The sequence below is a fragment of the Leucopleurus acutus genome, assembly GCF_964270905.1.
Source record: "Leucopleurus acutus genome assembly, chromosome: 14".
Classification (NCBI taxonomy): Eukaryota; Metazoa; Chordata; class Mammalia; order Artiodactyla; family Delphinidae; genus Leucopleurus; species Leucopleurus acutus.
The window spans coordinates 5530859-5543831 of NC_139156.1; the positions used below are offsets into that span (position 1 = coordinate 5530859).

At 52.7% G+C, this 12973-nt stretch overlaps 1 protein-coding gene across 2 annotated transcripts in view; it reads right to left on the bottom strand.

Moving 5' to 3' along the window:
* Nucleotides 1-12403, bottom strand: part of DOCK1 (dedicator of cytokinesis 1) — a 528830-nt gene extending 516427 nt beyond the window's left edge. For both annotated transcript variants that reach the window (XM_082855005.1, XM_082855004.1), the window contains exon 1: nucleotides 12270-12403. In XM_082855005.1, coding sequence (XP_082711131.1) covers nucleotides 12270-12315 — 46 coding nt within the window. In that variant the 5' untranslated portion in view covers nucleotides 12316-12403. The remainder of the gene's footprint in view (nucleotides 1-12269) is intronic.
* Nucleotides 12404-12973: the final 570 nt, after the last annotated feature.

The following is a 12973-nucleotide window of genomic DNA, read 5'->3' on the forward strand; positions in this document are numbered from 1 at the left end:
TGACAAAGGTGGGAAGCCCAATGAAAATTTTATAAGCTGGTCCAAAACCTGTTGTAGGCTGACATATTTAAAGCACGTTTGCAAAGCCACTGCACGTATTTGCAGGTAAGCGGCAGACTTTGTTAGGTGAATAAAATATCGACTTCAAAAATGTAAGTAACTACTGCTATACTATTTGTGCCATGATTATTAAAACTCTGTCCTTAAGAAACACTTTTATCCACTACTTTATTCCCAGGCACTTAGATTCTTCACTCTGAAGGCTCATTCCACGTTAATCCCACCTTTAAGTGCCTGCCCGTAAATCACAGCGGTCGAAGAGGGAAATTGTGCGAATGTTTTCGAGCCCTTGACCACACGTGGTCCCCACTGGTAACTACTGGTCAGGTGAAAACTGTAAAATGGAGGTTTTATTTTCTGTTCAACTGGAGGCAACACTCGGTTGAAGAGGCAGGAATCCTACAGAATTGGATTTCTGTTGCATCACTGGTTTTAACCTTTCCCTCAAGGTTCCCTGCTCCTCCCCCACTCCCAGCACTTCCGAGGCCTCTTGTGTTCATTAAAGCTCTAAGGGGGCCTGCCCCAGAGGGTCCCAGCCCAGCTCTACCCTCACAGCCCTGGCCTTCAATTAGAAAACCAAGACAATGTTGCCCTTTTGGCTTTAAGAGTCTAGCAATTACTATATATAACATAGATATAATCAGGACTTCCCTGGCGGTCCAGTGGTTAAGACTCCACGCTCCCACTGCAGGGGCGCAGGTTCGATCTTGGGTTGGGGAACTAAGATCCCGCGTGCCGAGCAGGGCGGCCAAAATAAATTAATCAATGAATTAGCTAATTAAATAAAAATAAAATAGAGAACCAACAAGGACCTACTGCATGGCACAGGGAACTACACTCAACATTTTGTAATAACCTAGATACACACACTCACAGCTTTCAAATTAGCTCCTGATACTTTGCCGAGATGAACTCTAGCTGTCCCTTCACCTTCACTCAACAAGATGTGCTAGGGACCACACAGGTGCAGGGAACAGAGGAAGGAACACAACTCAGCCCTTGTCCCCAGGGGCCCTCTGTCCAGCAGGGGACATGAAGGAGGAGTCTACCAACAGCGCCCACAGACAGAAGCATGTTATGGAACTGCAGAGAGCAGCCTGCAGAAGGGCCCCTCGTGCAGCCCGGGTGAATCAAGGAAGACTGGCCAGTTGACTTCCTACACTGTTGGTGGGGATGTAAATGGAAAAGAGTATGGAGGTTCCTCAAAAAACTGAAAATAGAGTTGCCATGTGATCCAGCAATCCCACTTCCGGGCACGTATCCGAAGAAAATTCTAACTCGAAAAGATCCATGCACCCCAATGTTCACAGCAGCATGATTTACAACAGCCAAGATATGGAAGCAACCTAAGTGTCCACTGACAGACGAATGAATAAAGAAGATGTGGTCTGTATATACGATGGAATACTACTCAGCCGTAAAAGGGAATGAAATAGTGCCATTTGCAGCAACACAGATGGAGATTATCATATTAAGGGAAGTAAGTCAGATAGAGAAAGACAGTATCATATGATATCACCTACATGTGGACTCCAAAATATGACGCAAATGAACTTATTGACAAAACAGAAACAGACTCACAGGCATAGAGAACAGGCTTGTGGTTGCCAAGGGGGAGGGGAGGTGGGGAAGGGATGGACTGGCTGTTCGGGATTATCATATACAGAATGGATAAACAACAAGGTCCTACTGTATAGCAGTATACGGTATACTGAACTATATTCAATATCCTATGATAAACTATAATGGAAAAGAATATGAAGAAGAATGTATATAGGAGTAACTGAATCACTTTGATGTACAGCAGAAATTAACACAACACTGTAAATCAACTACACTGTGGGACTTGCCTGGCAGTCCACTGCAGGGGGCACGGGTTCGATCCCTGGTCAGGGAACTAAAATCCCACATGCCTCGTGGTGTGGCCAAGCCAAAACAAAACAAAACAACTACACTTCAATAAAATAAATTTAAAAAAAAAGAAGAAAGGTTTACAAGTTGAGCTGAGCCTGGAAAAGCTTGACAGATGGAAGATAAACAAAGGGCATTTCCAGGCAGCCAGAAGAGCATGCACAAAGGCACTGTGGCACCGCCAGAACACACAGGGGAGGATGTGCCAGAACTTCAGTATGGAAACACCACCAGACATCAGTGAGGTCAACCAAAGGAAGCTCTCTTCCCTGTTATACGTGGGAGTCCCCAGTAGGGGTTCCCGTCCCCACCTCTCCCTCGCCCTGGCCTCTCCAGACTGATCCTCAAAGCAATACCCCCCAAGAACCATCTGAAGAAACTTGGCAGCCTGGTCACAGCGCCTGGAGGACCAAAACGCATTCTTGCCTTTGAAAAATGGGCAGTAGAACACACATGATGTTGTTAGAAGGACTTGAAAATTAATCTTGTGAAGTTAATAGAAGCACATCAATTTGGAAGAAAAATAATCACATTTCCCTCCTGCTAAATCATTATTTGCCCCTGGTTAAGCCAATTATGTTCAAGAAAATAAGTTATTATTTGGGGGGGGGGGGGATGGAGTCTTGATAAGTGCCTTTATTCCAGCAAATAAAACTCCAAGAGCGAATGCCTGACCTCCTGTATTTATGAAGGTCTGTGGGCAGCCTGAATGATATTTCTTAGACAGAATGTTGGGGATGGACCATAATTCCCCTGGTAATCTGTGCATTTTTCCCAGGACATGACCTCAAAACTGCTGTTTGTCTCTCGGAAAGAAGAAACATAGCTGTCTCTTGAACATCCTTAGACAGCCCAGGTGCCCCGCTCACCCCTCCACCAACCCCCTCAGGCTTCCTCCTCCAAGCCCTCTGGCCCAAAGCACACCCTTCGGGAAACAAGTCCTGCAGGTTTCTAACTTTTCCTCCCAAATATGTGGCAAAGACTTTGCTTCTAACAACACAGTCACAATACTACAGTAAACAACTACAGAGTGCTGACTAGGAGTTGGGGGTGACGCCCAGCACTTTATTGACACCAGTGGGAGCCACCTGGCCCCCAAGGGGACAGGTGGCAATGTCTGGACCTATTTTGGGTTGGCACTGCTGAAGGGAGGGGATTGCTAGTGGGATCTAGTGGATGGAGGCCAGGGATGCTGCCAAGCACCCCGCTGTACACAGGGCTGCCCCCCATGACCACAATGCATCCAACCCAGAATGCCACCAGTACACAGGTCGAGAAAACCTGCTTTACATGAATTCGCCCATTTAACCCTTGAGCAACTCTGTGAGGCAGAAACTACTGTCATCCATGGTCGACAAGTGAGTAAACTGGGGCGGACGGGCTTCAGAGCCCCAGGGGCATCCCGACCCAGCACTATGGTCCTAGACCGGGCAGCCTCCACTCAAAGGACCTTCTTTGCAGGGATGTCGCTGAATACTGGAGGGACAAGGCACTGAGCCTTAGACAGGTTCCCTCCCCCATATTTAGGCCAGCTGCTCCGGACCCCTTGCTGGGCACCACCGCTCTATCAGCCAAATCTGTACGGGACTCTGGCTGATGAAATTAAGAAGGGAAACCAGAGTGCTGTGAGATCTGGGGGAGGCTGGCCTCTGGTCTCCTCAATCCTGACTCCCTGACCCCGGGGCCCGCTTGCCCCCTCCCCACGCTCTCTCCACCACTCCCCTCCCTTGTCCCTCGAGACTCCCAGGCCCTGGGGACTGAGGACCATTCCCCCTGGGGCCTCAGCCCTCACACAACCCTGTCCCGCAGCCCGAGGTTGGCAACACAGGGGACGGTCGATTCCGGAAGGGCTCGGCAGCCCAGCAATGCCGGGAGGGGGGAACGAGCCGGATGTGGCACAGATCCTATGGAGCTGAGGCAGGAAATTGCAGCCCGTGACCTGGGACCAGCCAGTCAGCCGGTGGGACAGGGGTGCAGTAGGAAAGGAGGCCAAGAAGGCCGGGAGGGGCGTTTTAAAGGATGCCCTTGCCAAGGAGGCGGCAGCACCACGGTCTCCGGAGTCTGATCAGAGACCTCGAGAGCTGGGATGGAGGACACACTCTCAGAAGACAAACGGAACGTGAAAAAGGAACCGAACAGATCCACATGCCTGCAAACCCCAAAGTTCCGAACGCCGCAGAGTTCTGAGTAATTCACTGAATGGCAAAAATCCAGCAGAGATGAGACACGGGGTGTCTCTGGATCCTCGAGGTCTAGGAACAAAGCTGTCAAGTAAACAGGAAGGTGGGGGGGGGCGAGGGAGGGAGGGAGGAAGGGGTTGTCTGAAGGCACCATTTTCTTCTATGGCTAATTCCCTGTGGTTGAGGACCACTGTGCTCATCCCTGAAGCTGGGACACAATTACGCCATCACTCCATCGCTCCTCCTCTCTACCTACACGCAGGTTCAACTGCCCAGGTGAGCAGCTCACTCAGAATGCTCATCTGCCCACGATGCCAGTCCATCACCAGACAACTTGTCTGTAGCAAATAAAATACAAATTAGCAAACTTTAGGAAAAGGAAAGCTCACGAGGCCACACTGCCCTCTTCCAATTAAAAGTCAAGAACACCATCACCAGAAATTGCGTATTTTCTCTATAGGAAGTTAACACCCACACAGTAAGCGAATCCGAGCGGTACTTTTTCTGGCTGCAAGCTCTCCCGCACACGTGATCCCTGTAGCTCCTCGCGGGCAGCTGAGAGGTGAGCACAGGCTCTGGGACTCTCCCAGGGCCCCGTGCAGGGCCTGAGGTTGAGGAGGTCAGTAAGGTGGCACTAAGTGCTGCACCCAGGCCTGGACTCCAGGCCTTCTGACTCCTGGTCCAGCGCTCTTTAAAATCCCACGCCATCAAATCCCCGCACATCACTTGAAGTTACTGCAGTTCTGACTGATTTACCCTTACAGCCTTTTTCAGTGCCTGCTTGGTCATAAAGACAAGTGCTATTTCATAAAATAAAGGTTCGTTCATTGCAGCGCTATCCACAATAGGCAAGACATGGAAGCAACCTAAAGATCCGTCGACAGATGAATGGATAAAGAAGGGCTGGTACATATATGCAATGGAATACTACTCAGCCATAAAAAAGAATGAAATAATGCCATTTGCAGCAACATGGATGGACCTAGAGATTATCATACTAAGTGAAATAAGTCAGACAGAGAAAGACAAATATCATATGATATCACTTACATATGGAATCTAAAAAATGATACAAATGAACTTATTTACAAAACAGAAACAGACTCACAGACATAGAAAACAAACTTATGTGTGCCAAAGGGGAAAAGGGGGCAGGGGGTGGATAAACTAGGAGCTTGGGATTAGCGGATTCAAACTATTATATATATAACAGATAAGTAGCAAGTACCTACTGTATAGCACAGGGAACTATATTCAACACCTTGTAATAAACTATAATGGAAAAGAATCTGAAAAAGAATATATCTTTATTTCTATAAATATATATATACATTAACTGAATCACTTTGCTGTACACCTGAAACTAACACAACATTGTAAATCAACTGTACTTCAATTATTAAAAAAAAAAAGAAAATGAAGACTCCATTCTAACAAACAAAGGCTAACGCTTAGAAGCAGACACAGTTCTCACTAGCAGGCTTCAGTAACCATCTTCTGAGGTCAAAAGAATTCAACAGACCCAGGAACGGGGTCTGGGGTGCTGCATACATTTTAGGGTGGTGAGAATAGGAACTGGCGACAAATATGAAGATGACCGGTTTAGAGAGCTCTCCTTATGCTCAACGGTCCACTCCCCTGACCCCAGCAGCCGTCCGGATTAAGTACACAGCAAAGAACATCCTGAAATCTACGGGACATAAGTAGTGGAATATACCTCAAAGAAAAAGGCGGCATCTGTCCCCATTCACATCTCTTCACATCTCTGTAGGGGTCTGGCCATCTGTTCCGCCAAATGATTCTCAGGGACTAAAAGGTATGAGATCTTACAACCCCTTGCTCAACGCCCATGTTGCTAACCGGTCCATCACAGCTCTTGCTGATCCATGGAAAACACTCGGAGGAGCTCCACATCAGCCTCCTGCAGGGCACACAGCAAGACTACATTTCTGGGTCCCACACCTGGCCAGGGACGGAGCTCTAAACAAAAGAATGTGACCAGAAGGATGGTACCACCTCCAGCCCTGGCAGGGAAGAAATCTCCTGTGAACTAGCCTTCATCTCTTTCTTCCCCCACCCCCAAATTAAAAGGCAAGGAGCCCAAGATCCTGCCAGGGGGGCAGAGCCACAGGATAGAAGACACCCTGGTCCCTGAATGACCTGATGGAACAGAGCTCCCGGCCCGCTCCCCACCAGCCACGTGGTCTGTGACGTGAAGGAAAAAGGAACGTTCATTGTATGAAGCCAGCGAAACGGTGGGGCTGTCTGTTTACAGCAGCTAGGCAACCCTAATTCAGGACGGAAATCACAACAGTTACATTTATACCTGAAAGTATACCTAGTAGCCACGTAAGTTAAACAAAATCAGCAAGATGGCATAGAAATTGTGTATCACACTCTTGAGGAAAGGCAGCAGCAACTGTAAACAGCAAACAGGCCAGGATAAAGGCTGAGTAAAGTTTTTGATGAGGGCTTCCCTGGTGGCGCAGTGGCTGGGAGTTCGCCTGCCGATGCAGGGGACAAGAGCAAATGTCGACTAGGATGCGGAGAAACTGCATCTCTCTCTCTCTCTCTCACACACACACACACACACACACACACACACACACACACACACACACACACACGGCTGGTGGGAACATAAAATGGCACGGCCGCTCAGGAAAAGTTTGGGAGTTTCTCAAAAAGCCAAACTACCTTTCCATTCAACAACTAGGCAGTTATCCCGGAAGATGAAGACTTCCATTCACACAAAAACCTGTGCGTCAATGTTCACAGCAGCTTTACTAGTAACAGCCAAAACCCAGACGTCCTTCAAACCATGGATACGCACAGCAACCTGATGACTCTCCTGAGAATTATGTCCAGCAAGAAAAGGCAATCCAACAAGGTTACCTACTGCAAGATCCCATTCATGGAACGTTCTTGAAATTACAAAATTACAGAAACGGAGAACAGATTAACGGTTGCCAGGGAGGATGCGGAAGGGCAGAGGGAGGTGGGTTTGGCAACAAAAGGGCAGGAGGGGTCCTTGGGATGATGGAAATGCTCTGGATCTTCTTCAATGTCAATATCCGGGTTCTGATACCGTGTGTTGCAGTTTTGCAAGATATAACCTTGGGGGAAAACTGTAGTGGGTACACAGGGTCTCTCTGTACTATTTCTTACAACTGTTGGGTCTGTAATTATCTGAAAACCCAAAGTTAATGAAGAAAAAAAGGGAGAGTAAGGAGGGAACGAAGGAAAGAACAAGGGGGAAAGGGAAGAAGGAAGAAGGGCAGAAAGAGAAAATGAGAGGAGAGACAGAGAGATGGCAGGTGCCCTCGGGCACTGTGGCTCCTCAGCTGTACCCAGCACAGGACTCACAACTGCCTGTTTCTTTCTCTGTGTCTGCACTACCTGCATCCTCAGAGGTCACAGAGAACAAGAGAAAGAACTATTCACACCCGCTAAGACAATCCTGATAAGACGTCTGATATTCTGGGCCAACACTGGCGCTACAATAAATTTAAAATTTTTATAGTGTTTCCAAAGTAAAATCAGGTTTGTAGAAATATAATATGCCTTAATTTCATTTTCCGCAACTCCGGTGAATGAAAATGTCTGCATTTCTATTTACTTACAATCAATCAAATTTTTCTTCCCCCAAAGTAGCAGCTTGCTTGCTTCTCTGGGCAACAAAGAGGATCTCTCAGCAACTCTCACGCTCCCAAATTCACTGGATATTACAGCATCCCTAGCAATTATCATCGTGCAGGGCTAATCTGAATACACATGCCACAATCCCTAACACCAAGCAAAAGGTCACATCCCCCCAATATGGGGGCAAAACACACCATGAAGACAACAAGTTTGGAAGAGAAGCATCCCTCCAGCCACCACGACTGTCGAATCCAAACAGGAAATCACTTGTCACTACATTTCTAAACTGCGCTTTATTAAATAAAAAATTACTAAAAGCACCGCTCCATGGCGTGCCTGGCTTATCGCAAACGCTGATCTCAGGGCTTTGTGCTCTGAGGACATTATCTCAGTGAATCCCCACCGGTCTTTGCAGTAGGCAGGCTTGGGTCCACTTTCCAGATGAGGAAACTGAGGCTAAGAAAGCAGGAATAACTTGCTCAAGGGCCACATAACAATTAAGAGCCAGAAGTTAAAGATGTCTCGGTGCCAGTGCCCACATCCCCTTTTTGAGGTTTGCCTGGAGTGGAGAGTGAAGGGCACGCTGAAGTCACTGGTGTTCGTTCAATCTGCCTCTAGCAAAGCTAAAGGGTGGAAAGAGAACCGTAGTCTTGCCCAGGCTGCTCTCCACACCACCTCCATTCCTGTTCTATTGCTGCCATAACAAATCATCACACCCTTGGCAGTGGAAAACCACCTGCATTCATGATCTCACTGTGCTCCAGGTCAGACACCCAGTGGCTCTGGGTCTCAAAGTCAAGGTGCTGGCCGGCTGCGCTCCACGGGAGGCTCTAGGATGAATGTTTCCAGGCTTATTCAGGGGTGCTGGCAGAATCCAGCTATAATTGCAGGATTGAGGTCCCCATTTCCCTGCTGGCTGTCAGCTGGGGCCAACCTCAGCTCCCTGAGGCCTCTGCCTGGTAGCAAGTGGACCTCGACATCTTCGGGCCAGCATCCGGGCATGGAACCCTCCCAAGGCTCGGAATCGCTCTGACTCCACTTCTGCCGAATCTCTCTTGTGCGAGCAGACAGAGAAAGTCCTCTGCTTTGGGGGCCCACGTGGCTAACCCGGGACCAGCTCTGCACCTCAGGGTTCACAGCCATGATCTCATCTGTCAAGTCCCTTTTGCCGTGTCACACACCACATTCACGCATCCTGGACACTCGGGGGGCCGTTATTCTGCCTTCCATGCCGTCACGGAGACGTGAGCACGCCAGCCTCAGATGTGACAGCTGCATCTTTTCACCTCATCTGAAGAACAGGATCCCCATGAACACAATTTGACTGGTGTTGGGACGTTTTGACTCTGCCTAGTTGGGGGATGATGGGAAAGTTCATCTGGTCCAACCCCTCAGTGTGACAGCTAGGTCAAAGTTCATGTCCGTGTTAATAAGCCAGGTCTGTAAAAACTGACCCACCAAACTCAAGCCCAAGGGGAGAAATTAACAGGCTGGTCCCCATGAATGCGGGGGGGGGGGGGGGGGGGGGGGGGGGGGCACCAGCGTTTCCTGCAGATCGGCTGTTTACTCCCTTCCCGATTCCACAAAGTAAATAAATAACTGAAGCGTCTCATTTACAAACAATGCTTCTAACAGATTCTAAGTACTTGCGAACAATGAGCTGTGATTCTTGTTTCCAAATGAGATGGAGTTTTACCATTTCCTCTCCCCTCGTGATTCATTCAGGGGCCAAGTCACTGGCCGGGTGGAAGCCTGGCCGCCCACAGACCCACCAGGGCCCATCTACGGAAACACAGTCCTGTTGTGAGGCTCCCCCCAAAAAATGCTGTGGTTGGTAAAGGGGATTTCCAGTAATTTTCCCTTCGGCAGAAAGAGGAATTAAACTCGTGGAAATGAATCCCTACATCCAACACTTCCATCTTCCTAGCCAGCCCACTCCCTGAGAACCAGCGGGATCCTCCCCAGGCAAACTCCCAGACACGAGGGCAGCCTGACTCAAGCGTCCTCGGCTTCCCCTGCCCCAAATCGGGAACTCTAGGAGCTCTACGCCTGCGCGCCCTCCCCGACAGGGGGTCCAGTTATTTAAAGTTCCTCCTGGCACTGAAAGAGTTGTGCTGTCTCGATCTCTCCACCTGGTGAAACTAGGCAGGACGACCCCCTCCCATCTCCCCTGCCTGACCTCCACTCACATCCTTCCCAGAACTGGTTCCAAAACCTCCAGGATACTCTTCTTCTCTGGAAACTTTTCAACTTGGAGTTTTCCTAAAACCAAAGTATTAGCCAAAGGTGTGATGTTAGAAGGCACTGCCGTGAGTGCTAGCAAAGCTTCTGGAAGGCATGTGACTTACCGTGGGAAGGACACAACCACGTTCGTGCTCACAGCTGCCTCCCCAGTGGGGAGACCCTGCTTGTGGGTCTCTACTTGTGAATGTTCCCTTTGCTCATGAGACACAAGTCACTCCACAGGTATGGACACCTCCAGGGTTCTCACTGACACCATCCAGGTCACCCTGGGAGCCAAGGGTATCAAAGCGACCTTAAAGAGAGGTCCCTCACCCATCTCCTGGTGAGCACAGCGGGGTGACCATGAACTCTAGAGCCACCACCAGGGTTCAGCTTCAGGATGGAGCACTTACTAGTGGCGCTAGTCTGTCCTTTGCCTCTGAGAAGTGGGAGGGACAGCAGTCCCCACCACACAGGACTGAGAGGGCAAGTCCTGAGCAGGAGCGCTGGGCTCTGCTGCCCCCGCCTGGCCCCCTCCTCTCCCCAGGGCTCCAGCTTCTCTTCCATCTCTAAGCACTGCGTTCCCTGAGGGCCTGCCCTCAGCCCTCCCCTCACACACAGCACCCCAACAGGCTCACTGCAGCCCAGACCCCCCCCCCCACAATGCTACCCCACACCCGAAGTTGATCCAGCAGGAATCTCCACACCGAAACCTCCCTCATCCAATGTGGACCGATGAGGACCTTCCTATCGGGGCTGAAACCACCTGAATGGGCACAGGACGCTGCTTACAAACTCAGCTGCACTCGGAAGCCCAGCTCTGCTGCTGGCCTTTGTAGATGTGCCTGCACGAGCCTCAGCGGCCTCATCTCTAAAACAGGGGAGGGAAGGGAATTCAGCCACGGTGGTTTTGAAGTAGCGCCACCTGTGCAACAAGCCCCTGCGGGCCCAGAGGGGACCTAGAACCGTCCCAATGTCCAGGCCAGCTCCACTCTACGTCCCTGGCAACTAGCAGAAGCATCACAGAAAGAAAAGAGAGAGCCCTGGGACCAGAACCGCCCAGGCTTCCCCAAAGTGGGAGGGCCGAACCACACCAGCAGTGGGAGTGGGCTGCTCCCCGCAAAGGCTCAGGGTCCGGAGGGGAGGGCGGGGAAGGCGGGACGGGCCGCAGGGTCTGGAACCCCAGGAGGGCACCACCTGGCTTCGGAGGCGAGGCCAAGGCTACAAAAGGCCTTCCAAGTCAGGCAGAGTGGAGCCCGGCTGAAGAGGTGGTCAAGGACGCCTCTGGATCGCGGAGCAGGAGGAAAGAGGGACTGAAGCCAACTGGGAAGCCGTGCGGAGGGGGAGACCAGCCGCGGGCCCAGACAGAGCCTCCGGTGCGCAAGTTAAGAGAAGGCAAGCACCCACAGGCCTCCGCAGGCCAGGCTACCAACCCGCGCCAGGAGGGCGGCAGGGCGCACGGGGCCTGGGGGGCTGCTTGCTTTGCCATTAAGGAGATCCTCCGACTCTGGAATGTGTACTTGGTCCGAAACGTAAACTTGCAGCCGACCCTCCCTACTCCCCCCAGGAAGCGACAAAGAACAGCGGAGCCAAAACAGGTCCCGCCCTTCGCAACCCGCTCCCGGCCCCGGGGACCCCGGAGCGCTCGGCCGCTGGTCTCCGAGGGTCCCACGCCGTCCAGGGCAGGACCACCGAGCGGCAGGCGGCGCGATCGCCCAGCCCCGGTCGCACACGCCACCTCCCACCGGGGGAGAGCACAGTTCTTCGCTCTGGTCGCTGCAACTTGAAACTGTCCGCCCGGAGCCGCAGACACTGAGCACAACTTCATCCGAAAAGCAAAAAGGCGCGGCCGAACAATGCCGCCGGGGCCTCCCGGCCCGGCCCGGCCCAGCTGGGGTCGAGGCGTCGGGGGCAGCCCCGGGGGCTGGAAGGCTCCGCCGCCGGGGTGCCCGCCCGAGAGCTGGATGTCGGAGGGGACACCCTCGGGAAGTGACACAAGCCTCCCCCCACCCCCGCGTGTCCCCGGCCCGGCTCGCGCGGGCTCCGGAGCGGGCGCGGGAACAGCGTGCGCCCGGGGTCCGAGTGGGCAGTGCCCGCAGACGGACCCTCAGGCGGGCAGGGCGGGGACGCGGGTTCCCGGCCTCCGCGGCCCCTCCGCGTCCCGCCCGCGCCGCCCGGGCCGCCGGCAACAGGCTCCCGGGCGCCCCCGCCCCGCCCCGCCGGCCCGGAGCGCGGCGCGCGGGAGGCGCTCACCCACGCCGTATTTCTCCTCCCGCTTGGTGGGCACCCAGCGCGTCATGCCGCCGCCCGCGTCCCGGCGCCCAGGCCGCCGCCGCCGCTCCGCCAGGAAACTCCGCGCCTAGGCCGCCATTTTCCATTCCTTTCGGGCCGCGACAGGATGGGGTGGAAAAAGTTTGCGGCGGAGGCGGTGCCATGTGGGGCGGGGCGGGCGGAGCGTCGCGGGCCGGACGGGAAAGGCCGGGAGCGCCGGCGGGAGGCGGGACGGCGGCGGGCGGGGGGCCGTGGCCCACGACCCCACCCCCGAGGAGCAGCCCCGCAGGGGCGTCGTCTCCCCCTTGTCCACGGAGCCCTCCCGGGGGCTGGATCTCATACACCCCTCTCAGAGGGGTGCGCCCTGGCCGGCAGGTGGGCAGGGGGATTCTTGGCAATTTGTGAGGCTTGTGGCTTGCAACAGCCCCTGGTTAGACTGGCGCGCGGTGATGTGATGTCCCCAACTCAGTTTCCGCCTTGGGGGGAGAGGCCTGGAGCTGAGCAAACCCGCAGGTTCCCTGGGAGGAGCCTTCCCAGAGCACGTGGTTCATTCATTCATTTGACAACCATTAACTGAGCACCTACCCAGTGCCCGGGTGCGCTAGGAGCACCACACTAGCCAAGCCAGGGGTGGGGAGGTGATGAGCAGAATAACAAGAGGTGGGTCGGCTCCTAGTGCTTGAGCA